Raw genomic sequence first — 18,953 nt, forward strand, 5'->3', positions numbered from 1 at the left:
TTGCCAGCTCCCCTTCCCACAGGGTGCTTGCAACCTCAGCTATTAGAAGGTGGGGTGTTTCGAGAAACCATAGCCAATAAGGCTTACTCTTGTTTTGCTGTAACTCCAATACGGTGTTCTCTCCATTAGCAGAAAGGGAGGTATTCAAGATAGTAGTGCAAGGGACATCCATAGGTGTGGTCATGGGAGCCCATAAAATAGTTCATTGTTATCTTACCTGGTCCCCCTGGAGAGGGCCACAGCAGAAAATGAGATACATGCCACAAAGTTGCAAGAAGCGAGGATCGCATATGCTGAGCTCCTTGAGTACTTCTGTGTTATTGACTATAGGACCTACTTGCAGAGTTTCCACACTGAGGAAGAAACATCAAGTGCATTTTTAGCCCACATAATTAGGTCAACCTCCCTGCCTAACCATATCCTTACCATAACCACGCCTTACAACACTCAAGTTGCCACCCAATTGGAGATTAACAGACCGTTCTGTGATTTTTTATGCTACCCTACATTCAGCCTTACCTGCGGACCCCTCAACCATTCACTCCTTTCTGGAACGGTCGACACGGACCAAAGTATCAGCAATGGACAGGGAGACCTTGGGAGCCCCCACACCCCCAGCGAAATACGAGGGGCCATTAAAGAACTTGCTTGCAACAAAACACCTGATTCTGACGACCTCCCTGTAGAGATTAATGTCACATTTGCTTCACGCCTGGTCTCACAACTGGCCTCTCTGGAAGAAGGCAGGCTGCCCCCACCACAAAATAGCAGTGGTTACTTCTCTATTAAAACCTAGCGCGCACCTGACTGACATGTCATCCTATAGACATCTATCCTTATTCAACACAGAGTATAAAATCCTAAGGAAGGTCCTGGTGCGCTGGCTGCTACCCCTGTTCCCAAAGCCCCTTTACACAGATCAGAGCAGCTTTGACTCAAACTGCAATACCTCACATAACATACGACGTTTACACCAGATCATGTATGCTCCTCATCGCAGTAGTCCTGATCTTGTGATTTTCACCCAGTCTTGAAATACCAGATAACCAAGTGTGGTGCTTTCCTTTGCTTTTAGGGGCTACACTTACCATAACTCTTTGAAATTGCATGTCTCTTGTTTTACTGATTGGATTTTTGTCATTTTGGCATCGAATAATTTATTACAATTTACTTTGTCTGAATTGGTGTGGGATTTTTATTGTATTGTATTTTCACTGTATTGCTGTTTGTGTGCTGCATACATGCTTTACGGATTGCCTCTAAGTTAAGCCTGGCTGGTTTTGTACCAAGCTACCAGAAGGTAAAGCACAGGATGATTTAGTGACTTTTGAGGTTCACCCTGACAAATATTGTGGCTGTAGCTTAAGAAGGGCTCAGGTTTCCCTCAACCAACAACCCAATTTTCCACATCATTCATTTTGGGTTATCAGAATCAAGAACTGGATGAAATGTACAGGCTAATTTAAGTTAATTCGTAGCTGAATTTAGAAACCAATTGAGAGGGATCATTACTGGAGTGATGTCTCCAGATATTTTTAATCCTGAAACTAACCTGACAACAGTGTGCTGGGTTTCCTCAAAGGATGCTAAGTGAATTTTCTTAATGTTTTTGAGTACGCAGTTGTCATAAATAAATGTATACCTTTGAGTTGGGTAAAAATAAGCATATGGTATTGAGTTCCAAGGTGCTCCACGGAGCTAACGTTCTCTTCACAAATGTATGTTATATTAGTTTATGTTATGTTATTTTTATCAGCTTGGTTCAGACTAGTTGTATAGACACTGATTTGAAGCCTTCTACTGAGAAAAGAGATTGTGTCTCTTGTGGAAAAACGATTTGATATTGTGCTCCTTTTGTAATGTATTTTTGTGGGTATTTTGTTGCAGATAATTGTCGGTGTTGAGCCCAAATATTTCAAGTATTCAATTATGAAAATAGAATGAGGCAAGCTAAGCTTGCATTGCTACAGACTAGGGGCCCGATTCACAGAATGAACCTAAGACTCAATCCTAAACTTACTACTATTTTGGTATTCACAGAATGCACTTACTACTTTTGGCATTCACAGAATGAACTTACTACTTTTGGTATTCACAGAAGTTAGGATTTTGTCTTAAGTCTGTCTTAAGTCTGTCTTAAGACAAACTTAAGACATAACCTAACTTCTGTGAATACCAAAACTAGTAAGTTCATTCTGTGAATGCCAAAAGTAGTAAGTGCATTCTGTGAATACCAAAATAGTAGTAAGTTTAGGATTGAGTCTTAAGTTCATTCTGTGAATCTGGCCCTAGATGTTTGAGGTGGAGGAAGATCAGCAGAAATTCTATTTAGAGCAGAAATGCACCCTTTCTAATCACATCTTAATTGTAATTTGGATTGTGTAAAACGATTGAAAACCAGAAATGTTTATTACACAGCTACCAACTTCTGTATCCAAGTCTAATGTGACGCAATTTATAACCCAATTTTTGTGTCTGACTTATTAATTCAGGGAAGCAGAGTATAGTGAATAGTGATGATGGCCTTATTGAGGTGGCCTTTGAGAAATCAGCTAATGCCACAAGAAGGCGTTGGAACTTATTGGAATATACTGGAATTAACCCTGAAAGGAGCTGACAAACAAATCACAGTTTTACTTAAAAGGCACAACAAAAAATATGTGAAGTGCGTTGTCATATATATTATTACAACCAAATATGCTGCAACACATTGTAGAGTAATTGTTTTCAAAAGTGCATGGCTATAGACAGATGTCAAAAAGGGACTGATGGAAAATCTACTCTAAAAAGTATGCAAGAGCAGCTCTACTATCGCTTTCTTTTGGGGACAACTGCCTATACGTTTTCATCTTTAAGCTACAGGGCCTGGTAACATGTTTGATTATAGAACTTTTCAAAGGAGAGTTTACCAAAGCTTGCTAATTAGGCACCATCAGCTGGATGTTAAAAGCCCTTTTGGGACTGCAAACCCTGTGACTCGTGAAATCACAGTATTTGCAGTCACAAAGAGTTTTGCGACCCATTGATAATTGCAGTTAGGCGAGGGACAAAAGGGAAGGAGCGTCCCCTCCTAATTTCGATTTACAATGGTATGTTTCAATGGTTTCAATCTATTGATCAATAAATAACACCTCAAAGGCAGTGGTGTAACATTAGCCCCTACAGCCCCCGTGGTGCAGGGAGGTCCTCAAGCTCCCGGGGCCTGCTCCAGTACTGTGCACAGGCAGCGGGCCCCTGGCCTGAGAGCTCCAGGTCTGGTGTGTGGGGGCTGCCCCTCCATGTACTTTGCGGAAGGGCCCCCTCAAGTTTTGTTACCCCACTCTTCAAAAGAGGTGGTAACTGATTTGCATGCTGGAAAAGTGGGGAAACCATCCATTTGTGAATTCTGTCAGCAGTATAGTAGGCAGTGCTCTAAGGAATCACTTCCTACTCCTGAAATATGTTTCCAAATGGTAACCTTTTTTTAAAGCAACACTCATTCTTTTAAGGAACATGGGTGCTTTAAAAATGAAAAACACAGGTTTTCCATTTAGGAATGCAAAAACAGGGATTGTGGGCTGCTGATCCTTGCTGGTCACAATCCATGTCTTTTTTGCCCATCACATGAGGTCACAAATTGTGGCCTACCTAATTAAAATTCATTAAGCAAGACACTGTGCAACTTACTGCTAGTGGACATTTGGCAGTGCAGCCTATTAGTACTTGGGTCCAGAGGCATGGTTTCAGCGGGGGTGTTTGAGGTGTTATACCCCTCTCCCCCTTTAACGGTATTTTCTGGTAAATAGTTGGGCGCAGGTATTTTGAGTCAGGTATGCTGAGGTGTCTGTCGGATTTCAACATGACTTTTTACATACAAACACTCACCCTCTCATGGTTTTGAAAGTCTTTAAAAATGTTGATTATTTTACAAAATATTGTGATTTCACCCACTTCGTAGCCCTACCAATCTGCCCCCCCCCCCCTTTTCACTGCCCCTTTGCTTGTGGTGTAATGTATTTTAAAATGTTATGGTTGAAAAATCTGAAGCTCCTTTGGACTACTGCCTGCTTCCCCCTTTGTCTTCCCAAAAGGGAAGCATTTTTTAAAGCAACACTTTGCTCTTTAATGGACCCAGGCTGCTTTAAAAAAATGTTACCAAAGCAGGGACTTGGTGGCCAGTCATTGTGGATAACAAATTGCGGCTGGCCTAATTAATATTCCTGCAAATGGACAATTTGCAAGGCAGCCTATTAGTCCATTCAAAGCATTTCAAATTGCATTTCTATATCTGTCCCAAAACATGCTCTCACTACACTGCTGTGCAATGCAACCCAGTTTTATATTACACAGGAGTAAAATGATGTGTGCTGACTGGCAGTGCCTCGTGCCTCCAGTCCTGCACTTCCATGTGCGTAAGTGTGCACAAGGCGTCACTTCCTGTCATGCATTGTTACTAATTGTAATTTCCCCTGTCACATTTCCGCGAATCAGTAGCGGATCCTGGCAAGGAAAGGCGGTCCTGCCCACACACAATTTTGCTCACCTTCTTGTTCTCTGAGGCCTATAAATGCCACGGATTTGAACTAGAGGCGCCCGCTCGCCCTGCTCGAGACATTAACAGAGTAATGAGGTGGAGCGAATAAAGGATCGGAATCCGAGTTTATGCGGCCTGCTAGCAAACACATTATTGGAAGCTGTTGCTTTTTCAGCAGATTAGTGTTTATCCTGCGCCGGACGAGCATTTAGGAGCTGGAAGTTAATAAACCAGAGCCGAAGTGACTAATGGGGAGTCTGGCCCGGGTCACGAAAGTAAAAGCCGCACCCGACGCACGGCGGTTTCCTCGCCTACCTGCGCTTTCTCTCGGATTTGGCAGGTTCATAGAGCTGCACCACATTTACTCGCCTGATTCCCATGAACTTGGCGAAGAAAATGAAGAAAGCCTTTTATTACCTTTATAAATGTCTCACAACCACATTACAATCGCGAAATGTCATTGAAACACGTTTTCATGATTATCACAAACGCTAAACTAATGTAACTGATTGATGCCTTCATCTCCACTCAGGTATAACGTAACTGTTTGATAAGTTATGTGGTACAGATTTAAAAGAGGTATTGTTCGTGCGAATGCTCCTGTTTTTAATTGTTTAATAAAAAAAAAATAGGGGGACACATGCCTGTATTTTTTTTATTACCGATCCGACCGCAGATGCGAATACCATGCTTGGCATACAGGAAATGTGCAGACAGTGGCGTAACGAACCTTGAAGAGGGCCCGGCCCCTGTAAAGTACATGACCCCCCCCCCCCCAATGGGATCTAGTCAGGAGCTCTCAGGTCAGACCCCCGTGCACAGTGCGAGGGAAGGGGGGGAGGGGGGGTTAGGTGGCTTGGAGCTCGACCCCCCTCCCACTCGCACTAAGGGGTCCACGGGTGGGCTAATGCTAGGCACGATTACATTGCATGCATCCAAGTTATTCGCACTACCTATTTTGTTTTTTAATTCAAAGTAACAGTTATTCACAGTATATTGTGCCTTAGTAATGAACGAATCCAACATTATACTATTCCACGTGCCCAATGGCTGTATGTAGCATAAACACTTGCCTCTGTCAGTTACATGTGGATTGGTCTGTGTGGTATGTGCAAGCATCTTGATAGAGTCATTATTTGGTCAGAAAGCTTTCTGCCTGCTCTTTGTGGAGAGAGTAGAGACCATCTGGATGAGCAGCTCTGTTGTGAAATATCCACGTTTCAAAGATTCTTAGAGTGGTTGGTGGTGAGGTTTATTTGTGTAGGTATGCATTCCGAAGATTTAAAGGAAGATTGCAGATTGAAATCTATGAATGGGAAGGTGAATTTATATAGTGGATGTTCCATTTATGATGACAGTTATGTGGAATCTCCTATCCATCTCAACCAGAACATGCACATACAAGGACATGTACACAGAGGTATTTGAAATACATAAGGTAGTACTCCTGTGATACTCGTTTATTACTCGTTCATGCTTTTGTGAATTGGCCTAATAACATCCAATGGGAATAAAATGGGAATATTTTGGGAATATTCATAATCAAATAGAAAGAACTGCCCCTTTCCTGAACTTTTTCTAATAGGGTTTTGGATATTTCAGGCTCATTTACAAGACAGTATACAAAAGAGTACTCCTGCTGTACTACTTTCCATATTCATACATACTTTACTAAATCAGCCTTTTTATGTCCTGTTTCAATTTATAGTGATCGCTTCTGTCAGCAATCGATTTTGTCTCAGTTATGTTTCGGTAGCATTGGTTCAGCGCCATGTTTCATCCATTTCAGGTGGTATTATTTGGAGAATCTTTGTCCTGTGTTATGGAATTAACATATTTTATTGTGCTTGGGGCATACGCCATTTTCTCAGCAGAATACATGTTGATCATTGATATCATGGCGAATTAAAATGTCTTAGTGCGAAACTAAATACAAATATTTTGTATCAGTCTTTGACAATATTGCCTCGATTCATAGGGACTTAAACTCATTATTCAGTGGAACCCTTTAACAAGTTACATAGTTTCTCAACCCTATTCCAAGTTCTTTGGACTAATACTGAGCATGGCTTATTGACTGAAACACTTTTCAGAATGCCCTCCCCTGCAGATTTCACCAAACACGTTGTATCTAAATTGCTACTGCCCACATACCTGCAAATCTACCCTCACCCACAGAGGCGTAATGTAACTTGAGGGGGGCCCCCTTTCACAGTACAGGGAGGCCCCTGAGCCCGCCATCCACCACTTTGCTCAGTGTACTGTGCTGAGGGGGCGCCCTGGAGTTCAGGACCCCCGCACCACATGGGCTGCGGGAGCTAATGTTACACCACTGCCCATCCACCTTCAGGGCCGGACTGGCTACCGGGCGTTTTGGCATGCTGCCGAGCCGGGGCTGATTTCATTGATGGGGACCTGCGTTTGCTGAACGAAATTCATTTTGCTTTGTTTATTTCGAAGCACATGCAGGTCTCCATCCACGGATTTAGCCCCTACTGCAGGGACATCAGCCCCCAGTTCAGCAGCATGCCAAAATGCCCGGTAGTCAGTTCGGCCCTGTCCACCTTGTAGGAAGAAAGAATGGTACCTCAATGGAAATGTAGTAGGTTTGAGATGAGCACCCCAAACATAGGACGCGGTCTGAAGAATGTTGTTGCTCACATCTTGCATCCATATTTACTGATCCTTTATCAATACACACTTTTGTACAGCTCTGTGCTTTCTGTGGATTTCTATCTGCCAATAATATTTATTATCTATTTATCTTTACACAGTTAGCTATTGATCTATTATCCAATAATCTAGACATTCCCTAATTCCCTTCTTCTTATATCTGCACTCTTTCATTTGGAGGATAACAATGAGTTTTTCATATTGCAGCAAACCTTCTGGAGTATTACTTATGTTCAGAGCATAATTTATAAAAAAAGTATATATAAGTGCCGTTCCTCCATAAGGAATTTGTGATTGGTATTACAGAATGACAGGGTTGCCAAATACCAGGTGCTGCCTACTCTTGATTCCACCTCATGCTTCAGTTTTAAACACCCTGCATTTCCTGTGTTTCAAGCTTACTCTTGCAACTTATTTTTAAACCCTGCTTTCACTCTTTGTCATAGTTTTACTAGATTCCTCTCCCTCTTTTGTTCTTTATGTGTACCTTTCTCTCTCTCTCTTGCCCTGGGTCAAATTCTGGTGATGAAAAATATGGCCCAATTTGAAAACATGAGTTCCAGTGCCCACCATCTGCAACCACTGTGACAAATTTAGCACCACTCATGTTACGATTTGTTTGCCATGAGTACTCATCTTGTCCAACTGGATGAATGAAAGCAAAGGACATTGTCACCAAAACATGAACCTCTCAGTTGTAGGGTGAATGCTAATTTATGTAGTGGGCACACCAGTCTACTGATTTAATTTAACTTCATTGTGCCATTATTATGTATTTTCTCGTTATCTTTGCATAATTAGTTATGGATCATTTATCCATTAATCTACACATTCTTATATGCTTTTTAACGCATAACGATTAAATACTCTTCACTACCTTATGTAATACTGCAAACTACCTGCTACTCTATGTACCATTGCATACTTCTCACTAATATATGCAATATTGCAAACAACTTTTAGTCCTTAATATTATAGTTAGACGCGGTACGGATCAAAAACATATACAACATCCTTCAAGCCACACACCCTACACAGTGTAGCATTGTAATGTGCATGTGTGTCAGTGCCCCAAATTAAGGTAGCAAGTACTATATATATAATGCAATGCAATAAAATGAATATTCAAACAATGCTTCGTGATCCAGTTTCAATTTCAGTTTATTATTTGGTAATTAAAACTGAAAAAAATGCTGCTAATACAAAGATAAGATAAAATCAATGAAACACAAGGTATATTTAAGACAATAATGCTATAGTTTAGAGACTGGGTGGACCAAGGCATTGGTTCTGTAAAGTGATGCCTGATATATCAAGAAAAAATAAAATCCACAATTTAGATGCAATCAGATTATCAAACTCAGGTGGACCTAGATATTTATTCTGTAAAGTGATATGTTAAAAATGGGTAAGATCCAAAATTTAGATGCAATCAAAATCGTCATCACAGACGAATCTAGGTTGTGCAATGTTGTTAATTAACCTATACAGGTACTGAATATTTCAGACTAGAATGAGAGCCAATGAGTTTTAAGAAGTTCCAGTTGCTAAGTTAAAATGTTTTCCACTGGATGTAGATGCAGCATATCATTTTGATTCACAGCCTAGTTGGTCATCTAAATGTAAATTAGCTGCATTCAAAAGTTATTACAAACTTGAGTTCCATATCCTGGCTCACATGATCAGAATAAATGCAATTGTAAAATCATAATAAATACTTACAAACTGCTTCACGAAGGAAGAACCGAATTGGTAAGAGAGGCTTAAGAATGTCCTGTCTTAAATCAGGTAAAATTGCCTTTTGAGAAATTGGGTTGTTGGTTGAAGGGGGTAGGAGTGCTCCTCAATCAACAGCCTCAATTCTTCCTATGGTGAACCACAATTATTCACTAAATTAACTTGGGTTTAACCCTCTGGTAGCTTGGCAAAAAAGCATTCAGGCTTACCTTAGAGGCAATTGGAAAGTATTTATGCAGCACACAAACGTTAGTAAATTGAAAACATTGCAGAAGAAAAATTCCACACCTATTTAGAAAAACAGAGAAATAAATGCAATAGATTAAGTATTGTGCCTAAAAGAACAAAGCACCACCTGCAGTTATCTGGTTGTGCAAGACGAGCGAAAATCACAAGTTCAGGTCGACCTTCATGGACCCTTGTCTGAATACAGGGAGCAGATTAGTCACACTGAAAAAGTTACATTCCACAGCACAGTGCGAAGAGTTCAGTTCGTTGTGGAGGTGATGCTGGAGCTTTGCGTTGGTAGTCACCGCAGACTGCTGATGCTGCAGCAGGAAGTGCCGAGGTCTCATTGCTGGTCGTCACTGGTGGTCACTGTAGCACAAAGAGTTGGGTTCCCCAGCGTTTTGCGTTGGAGGACAGCGGAGGTAGCAAGATCTTTGCCTGAACGGGCCCATTCATGGATGTGGAGATCCCAAAACTTCAGGATTTCTCCTTTTTTTTAAGGAGAAGCCCAAATGATGCAACATCAAGGATCCAGGACTTGAGGGGCACCTCTTGACTTGCTATAGTAAAAAACGAATTTGAGAGTTTTTCCCTACCAGAACATGTAAAACTTAAAAGTACATGTCCAACTTTTTAAATACAATGCACCCTGCCCTTTGGCCTGCTTAGGGCCTACCCTAAGGGAGACTTGTATATATTAACAAAAAAGGTTTAGGCCTGGCAAAAGGTTTACTTTGCCAGGTCGAAATGACAGTTTAAAACTGTACACAAAGACTGAAATCGCATGTCTGAGAGACGTTTTAAGCGGCTGCTTTAGAGGGTGGACCACTGGTAGCACTTAATTTACAGGCCCTGGTTAAATCAATTGTGTGTAAACCAATTTCACCATGTTTAAACTGTTGGCTGCGGTGCACATATTCCCGCTGTGCGGGTGAATTCTACGCGTGCGCAAATCGGACGGCCCCAGCCATCCGACGCACACGCACACCATGACGTCAGATGGCCGGGGGCCATCCGACGCACAGAACAAGTTAAAGGAGTGAGCTAAAGCACTTTAGCACTGGTTAGCACTTACCATATTTAGTTTACATTGGTGAGGAGGTGATTACAAATGCTCGGTGGTAAAAAAAAAAGTATATAGTTACTCTAGATGAATGTTCCAATGATTTCTTTCCCAAGCAAATTATTGTTAAATGGAATATTGGCAGGCATTCATGTTTGTACATTATGTGTTCTCTTGCTAATCAATAATTTTTAACATTTAAGGAATGAATTGACTGAGGTCATTTCATATTATTTAAAAAAGTGTTAAAACATTTTTTTGACACCCTCTCAGTAATCAATTTACACTTACATAATGATCAGGAATCCACACTAATTTGTACACCTATAAAAAGCTTTGATGTACATCTTTTCCCTATTTTTATTTTTGTGAGGGAATTTACCCTCAGAGGGTTCATGCACATACTGGTCACTAAGCACTATTTTATACTGATCATTAATACATTGTATCCTTAGCTACTGCAGTGTTTTTCAAAGTCTGCAAAATGTGCACCTCATGTAAAATTTGTTTGAAGAAATGTTATAATTTTAATGGTGCATGGATTTGCAACTGATGAATTCATAAGATTGCTCCTGAAACCAAATGTTTAGGTCATATAGAAGTCTAGATAATGCTATGAGTGAGATAGGCCATATTTACGTGTTGTAAACCATTAATTTTAAAAAGTGATGCTGTTTCTGTGTTCTGTTTAACTTGGTCATGCTCATTCCTCCAACCAATCAGTATCACTCTGCAAACCCATCTGTCCTCTTTTTCCGATGATAATTGAACATGTGGCGTAAATAATAATGTGTCTGATAGCTTTGTGAATGAGGCTTCCAGAGTATACCCAAAGTATCATTTTCAAGTACTTCTGCTGGAAGTTCCGAAGGAGCAGTGTGAGTTCTATGAGCCATTGTTCAAGAACTGTTTCATTTGTGTTGCACAATCTGCGGTGTGCAGTTGCTGAAGAAGCAATGGAAGATTTCTCTTACCTTAGGAAATGGGTTAGCGTTTAATTGATTCTGTAAGTCCTATTATTACGTTGTAGTCTTTGATTTGCCAACTGCTACCTTCACCATGAACATTATAAAAATTGGGGTAACTAGTTGAGGAGGGTGCAACCCTTCTCAGGCACTGACCACAATTCTTATTCTTCTCAGAATGAAGTCACAAGAAAACCCTAAATTAACCTGTGCTCAACCCTTGGGTAATTAAATAAATAAAACAATACAACAATTTAAAAAAAACAATCAGTAGAGCTGGAGTTATGAATTCTTAAAGAATAAGCTGTAAATAGCACCTATAAGCACAAACTGCCAACCACGGCTATCTGGTCTTGCTGGACTGGGACAAAGTCACAAATTCAGGCTGACCACGATGGAGCGCAGGTCGGATACAGTCACCAAGTTAGTCCCATTGAAGTTTACATTCTCAAGTTCATGCCAAGAGTCCCATTTGCATTAAAGAGGGCAGAAAGGAGCAGGTAGAGCATCATGGGAGGCTGTTGGTGAAGCGCGAGGAGATGACTGGTGTCGCGAATGGGCATTGCTGGTGCTGCGCGCTGGGGGTCCCATGAGCAGTTGATGCTGCATTGTGAAGAGTCGGGCTGATGTATCTTTGCGCTGATTTGCAGTGAGAGTTACGAGGGCCCAGTGCGAACGGACCCGATGGTGGTCGCAAAGAGCCAAAAAGCTTGATTTCTGCACCCTTGAGCATAAACCAAGGGTCAAGGACCCGAGAGGCACCACTTGGGGGTCAGGAACTTGCTGCAGCTATGTCCAGGGCCTGGTGCTAGATGTTGTAGAGCCCAGTAGCAGTTGGTGGTGGGAGTGCTGCCGGGCGGTGACGTGGGGTGGGGGAGGGGCAGGGTGGGGGGCAGTAAAGTACGGAATACAGCCAAATACAGGCAAGTAAACATATAAATAAATAAAACAAATTTAGTTGCGTGCACTGCATCGGATTTGGCAACAAAATTGGTTTTATTTGTTTATATGTATACTTACCTGTATTTTGCCGTACTCCATAGTTTACTACCCCCCCTGCCCCTCCCCCACCCCACGTCACCACCCGGCAGCACTATCACTACCGATCGCTACTGGTCGATCCTTTTATGCCCGAGGTTCAGATAAGGAGGTCAATACACTAGCCCTTTAAGTTCTGAATTCAAGGAGGAAGTTGCAGGTCTAGAGGACAGTGGCGAGGAGGTCAAAACAGCAGGTTAGCATTACTTTTAGAGCAGCAGTCCAGCTGAGTGGCAGTCTTTGTAGCAGCACAGCAGTCCATCTTCCCGGCAGAGTATCATAAGGTCCAGAAGTGTACAGAAGAGTTGGTGTCTAAGGTCCAGTATTTATACAGAGTTGTGCATTTTAAGTGGGGGAGAAGCTTCTAGATGTTTTTACTTTGAAGTCACTAGGCATCCTGCCTCCCCTGTCCTGGCTCCAGACTAACTACAGTAGGTATGCAGTCCTTTGAGTGGAGGCAGGACACAGACTGTAGAAGTGGAATTGGAACGGCGCCCCGCTCCTCCCTTCCATCCTTCCAGTGATGTCCCATTCAGGCACATTTAAGCTCTATATTGTGTGTGGCTGTCTTAGAGTAATACACAAAGTTCAACTGTCAGCTAAACATACTCTTGTGACCAGAGACAGCAACTTAATTATGCAGACAGGAAAATGTAATCTTTCTAAAAATGGCATTTTTTAAATTGTAATTTAAAATCTGATTTCGCCATCAGTTAGATTTTGAAAAAATAAATCCAGAGACACCAATCATGAACTGGGCACCTGTTCCTATTTTAAAGTTACACTTATAAAATATAGTAAGGTAACTCCAATGTTATCCTTTGGGAGAGATAGGCCTTGCAGTGGTGAAAAACCAATTTTTCAGTACCAGGATATGTAAAACTTAAAAGTATATGTCCCGCTTTTTTAACTACATTGCACCCTGCCCTCTGGGTTGTTTAAGGCCTAGGGTTGTCTTATATGTATTAAAAATGAAGTTTGGGCCTGGCAAAAGGATTATTTTGCCAGGTCGACATGGCAGTTAAAAACTGCACACACAGGCTGCAGTGGCAGGTCTGAGACCTTTTTGAAGGGCTATTTATGTTGATGGCACAATAATTTCTGGCAGCCCACTACTAGTAACTGGCCCTGGATTCATGTATGTACCACTATACTAAGGACTTAGAAGTACATTAAATGTGCAAATTGGGTGAAAGCCAATTCTACCATGTTTTAAGAAGAGAGCACAAGCACTTTAGCCCTGGTTAGCAGTGGTAAAGTGACCAGCATCATAAGGCCAGCAAAATAGAATTAAGCAAAAAACAGGAGGTTAAAGGAAAAAAGATTGGGTGTGACCCTGCAGAGAGGGTAAGACCCAACAATTATACAGTGCTGAATTTGCAGACTCTATTAATAGAATTGTGTGTTTTGCAAAAAATCCTTCTGTGCTCCAGTAGGCGGGGCTCCTTTTTGGCCTTTACCATATTTGGTGTCTTCTATGCTGCCTCCATGTTTAGACTTTGCTCTTGGTCTTTTCCCTTGTTCTCTTGGGCTCTTTGCTGCTATTTGGGAGAGGATTATTATTTGGCCCATGCACTCTCTCTGAGCTCTATTTGGGATACTTTGCTATATTTTATTCCGTACTCTTTATGGATTTGGCATTTTGAATTTTCTATTTAAAATATGCCTAGCTGACTTTGCGATATTGAATTATTTTCCGTACTCTGGTCTGATCATTTGAAATGATTTGTACCACCATTTAACTTTTCTGTAATAAACTCCTTTTGTCTATTTTTGATCTACAACTCGGTCCTTTATGCTCTCTGTATTTTATACGGTTTAACTCTGCTAAATTGTTGTTTCCCTGATGAGGTTTACAGACTCTAACCACTAGATCATATGAGAATTCTGGAGTCAAAATAATATTAGTAATGTTTGGGATGATCAATTATTGGGGTTCAGACGAATATTGCAGGTTAGGGTCCGACACTATTTAGTTATTTTTGTGAGGGAATTTTCACCCAGGGGATTTGTGTATATATTGGTCACTAAGCTCTATTCTATATTAAATATTAACATATAGATCCCTTTGATACAGCTCACTTATGAAATAAAATATATTATATATTATATATTATATACTGCTCACTCATCTATGCTTCATGCATAGATGCTTATTTATCTACCCATGCATGCAAGTCACCCATTACTCAATTCATTATTACAAAGTTAGAGAAAGGTGCATGCTTAAATTCCACTTACTTATCAGTGCACCTTCACTGGCTGCATATTAATTGATGCACCTCCACCTACAGCTCATTTGTCAGTGCACACTTATTGATTACTCCTCATTTCACACATAGGTTGTACAACAAAATGATACCTGTGCTACTGTTGCTGTTCCTTTTTAAACACACTATGGTCTCATACAGTTTACAATTTCCATAAACACAGGGATGGGTGTGCACTTTATGTCTCAATTCATTGTAAAAAAAAAGCATGGCATTTTGTATGTTTTAAAGATGCTTTCATAAGCTTGGCTTGTATTTCCATGAATCCCTAACATGATAAAAACATGGCATTTTGTATGCTTTAAATATGCTTTCATAAGCTTGGCTTGTATTTCCATGAATCCCTAACATGATTTCTAGGCATGTTATTTTCAACATAATTTAAAAGTCATGATTATTTTCAAGGACATAAGGTTCATGAAAAAGCAATCAGTGTCACTGGATGCTTCCCACAGCTTAAGACAAGAGCAGTTTTTGATTACTATTAACAAAGTGTATTTGAAAAGATGGTGTTTGCTATTTATGTAGAATTATCTGAATTATCCAGTTGACATTTGTTAGACCTGGCATCCTTAGGGTGGTCTTCCCTTGATGTTTTGCCTTTTGCCTCCACGTTTTGCTGATTCGTTTTGTTGGCCTGTGTGGGCAATTTACTGAAACTTTGACTTGCCATTTAAAACTACTTGCCAAGCCTTAAGCTCCCCTTTAAGTACACATCTACCCTCCTGAAAGTAGGCCCTAAGTAATCCTAGGGGCAGGGTGCTATGTAAGTAAACAGTAGGACATGTACCTTTATGTTTTGCATGTCCTAGTATTGACAAACAGCCTAGGTCAGTTTTCACTACTGTGAGGCCTACCCCTCTCATAGGACAGCATTGGAAATTTCGTAATACACTTTTAAGCTGTAATTCCTGAACAGAGCGGAGTAGCTTTTTCATGTTTCATATCTTTGGAATAGTAATGATAATTTCTCATTATTGGTGCAGGTGGACATGACAGTACTGTTTTAGAAATTTCAATTTTAGAAAGTGAACATTTCTCTGTACCTCCTGCTCGTTGTGTCTGACAGCCTGTATCCAATACACGTCTGGGTTGGATGACAGCTACACTTTGTGTATTCCCTTGTTGGACAGCCACAAACACAGGAAGGCGAGGTTAATCTGCATTCTGAGCACTCATCTGCCTTCAGATGGGTCTTCCAGGGGAGGGAGGAATTGGAGATGTTACACTTACACTTCAACAGTTAGTGTCCTGTCCACATGCAAAGCACTGATTTACCCCCCCCCCCCCCCATAGATAGCCTGGCAGACAGGACTGGATTGAAAAAGATCCTTGTTCACTTAAGAGAACTGCTTTGAAGTTACCCCCTACATCAAAGGCACATTTAGGTATAAGTACTGGGTCTCTGACTCCCTAAAAGCAGACATGTCTGGATCTTGAACTGAACACCTGTCAGAAACACTGCTGTGCTGCTTAAAGGATTCAACTGGACTGTTTTCATGGAAGGGTTGCTTTTCTGCTAGCTGCCCTGCTTCCTGCTTGTCCCTGTCTCTGCTGAAGGAGTGCGGGATGCTGCCTTCCCTCCAAGTGATCTCCAAAGGCTTGCTGGGTTGTTTCCTGTTTTCTGAAGTCTCAGGGATTCAAAGACTTCCTGAAATTCTGTTGATGTTGCTGGACTCCGCCTTCTGTAAGTCCTACCCTTGTCTGAGGTGCCCTTTCCAAGTTTTGTGCCTCAGAAAAGGGTTTTCAGCTATTTCTTTACAAATCCAATGCATCATCACCACTGTGCGAATAGGAACTAACTCATTGCACTTCGACGCCGACGCAGAGACTGTTTGACGACAGCGGTTCTACAGCCTGCACAGACGGACAACAATGCTCTTTGCGACTCGGCGACGATGCATCGCCTTCTCTTCAGCGAATCTCAATGACAATGCAGAGACCTGACTGTATTGAAAAGATCGACGCATCATGCCCTCAGCATCTACGCTTCCTCAATCCAAGGTACTTTCTCTGCGAGCCCTGCGTTACTCCTGTAGCGGGGCTGCTCTCCATCGCTGTCGGCCTCAACTCTGGATTTGCAGCTGTCGCTCATGACCTTAAGTAACCTTTTGCCCGCTAGTTACATATGAGTACTGTTTTTGCATTTAGTCTTTAAAAAATCATATCTAAACTTCTACTGATTATACTTTTCTCATTTCAATCTTGTTTTACTCAGATAAATATTCTCTATATTTTTAAACCCGTGTGAAGTATTTTTGGGGTGTATTCATTGTGTTACTTTGTGTGTGTGTACGTCCGTGTGTGTTTCCATTTATGTGTGTGTAAGTTACACAAGTACTTTACACATTGCCTCTTTAGATAAGCCTGACTGCTCTGTGCCAAGCTACTAGAGGGTGAGCACAGATTATCTTTTAGTGTGTATCTAGCTTATCCTGACTAGAGTGGTGGTTTCTGCCTGGCATGAGTGCATATTGAATATGGCCCTTTGAAGTCTAAAGGGTTAGGTGCGATTCAGACAAAGGATGCCCACATAGTACTGAGGATACTAACTGAGTATAGTTTCCTATGAATACCATCAGTGATTTTTAGGATTAACCTTGGTGGAAGTGGTGGCCTGAAACGTGCACAAAAAACTAATTCTGCATCCTGATTCACCAGGTAAAGTTTTAGGATAATGTTGAGAAAGGAAGAATGTCAAAGGGATGGTCAAGCAAACTGCATGCAATACCCAGAAACTTTCAAATATGTGAGAAGTCACAAATGTTTTGTATGGCACTTTCCATCCTGGAAGCTCTCATAAAGTTAGTCCCAAGTTATTCCAGGGTAAGACTAGGAAGAAAAAATTTCGACTTGTAATCATTTGTAACAGGTCAAGTGGAATTTTTGCCAGAGAAATATTATCTTTACATAGTATTCTTTCCTTTTCCAGTTTGTAGTAGCCCTCTCACCTTTAATCCCTCTTTCTTCAAATTACGTACCACGCTCACTTATTTTACTTTAATGGTATGCATTGTACCTGTTGTTACATAAGCTGATATATCATCATGCTTTAGGATTGTGGAAACCAGTTAGAATCTTACTACATCTTAACTGATAAAGTGCAGCTGGAATACAACACTTTTTACATTTACCCGCCATTACAACTAAGAGGTCCCGAATGGGGAATAACATGCAGGATCTTGCAGTTCTGGGCAGTTTACAGCATGGTTTGCCAGAACGCTTGACCTTTTCCTACTCAAGACTTCTACCTGCTCTGAGAAGGTAAAATTTGTGACCCAAAAAGTAAACAGCCACAACATTTGAGGAATTACCTGGTGTGGTAAAATCCACCTGTTGGCTCGTGTATTTATACAGAGTGGGATTGCCACTGAAAACCACACGCTGCTTGTTATGAGGGCATAGTGTCAAAAACAATATCCCCATAAGCATAGAATCCTTTGTTAAACTACATAACTGGTACAGCTGGTGTGGCAAGTATGAACACATGAGGGTAGTTTTCAAACTCTCAAGAAAGTTATTTTTTTTTGCAATGAAATATCGTTTGAAATGTTTTTTATAATAGTTTAAAAATGTAAAACTAGACACTTCAGTCGTTCAGCCAAAGCTAATTCCATATCTGGTCTTTTTCTGTTTTAGGCAGTGGCAGAAAAGATGGAAATGGATGAAATTATGATGTTTGAAGAAGACCTGGATGGTGGAGATGAGGATGTAGAGGAGAATGAAGAGAGCACAAAATTAAAACTACTTCGCAGGATCGCCTCAATAGCTTCCAAAATCAAAGAGCTCATTGGCAATATTATTACTACAGCTGGAAAAGTGGTAGTAACAATTTTACTTGGTTTAACAGGTTGGTGAATTTGTTCAGATTTAGGTTGCAGTAATCCCTGAACATCTGATTAGATTGCACATGAAAACTGGATGTATGGTCGTTATAGTAGTAGGTTAATGGATTGCTTCGAGTTTAGAAAAAATGGATGTCTCAAGTAGCATGCTATTCTGTGCTATTTAGAAGGGCTTTGCAATTTTTGTTTTTTCTCTCATTGAAGTTTTGAAAAGTTCTTGATTTTCACCTTTTCTGAAGATTGCAACGTTTTCTGACCAAGGTTTTCCCTGCATTGCTTGCAATATAGTATTCATCAAAGAACATTTTGGGCCTAATTTACGAGTTTGTGGCACAGGGCGGTGGCGCAAGGAATCATGCTGCACTGCCCTGTGTCAAAACAAAAGGGCATAAATGCGCCGGATCTATGAGACGCGGCGCATTCCTGTCCTTTTCCCCTCCGCTGGTACAGAATGGGCTGTCATGCGCTAATTTAGGCACCCTTGCGCCTTGGTGCAAGTGTGTCTGTGTTATACGGGTGATTGTTTTTTGTGCAGGGATATCTTCCTGCACAAAAACAATCACAAGAGGTGTTTTCCTCTTTCTACGTATGCTGCAGAATGCGGCACACATAGAAAGAGGA

The 18,953-nt window shown here is 41.1% G+C and overlaps 1 protein-coding gene across 1 annotated transcript in view; it reads left to right on the top strand.

Annotated features, from left to right (window-relative positions):
* PIEZO2 (piezo type mechanosensitive ion channel component 2) overlaps positions 1-18,953 on the top strand; it is a 1,150,823-nt gene that overhangs the window by 559,395 nt on the left and 572,475 nt on the right. Inside the window, exon 6 of the mRNA XM_086964934.1 lies at positions 18,127-18,337. Within this exon, the coding sequence (XP_086821060.1) occupies positions 18,127-18,337 (211 nt within the window). The remainder of the gene's footprint in view (positions 1-18,126; positions 18,338-18,953) is intronic.

The sequence above is a fragment of the Lissotriton vulgaris genome, chromosome 4_1 (assembly GCF_964263255.1).
Source record: "Lissotriton vulgaris chromosome 4_1, aLisVul1.2, whole genome shotgun sequence".
In the NCBI taxonomy this organism is placed as follows: Eukaryota; Metazoa; Chordata; class Amphibia; order Caudata; family Salamandridae; genus Lissotriton; species Lissotriton vulgaris.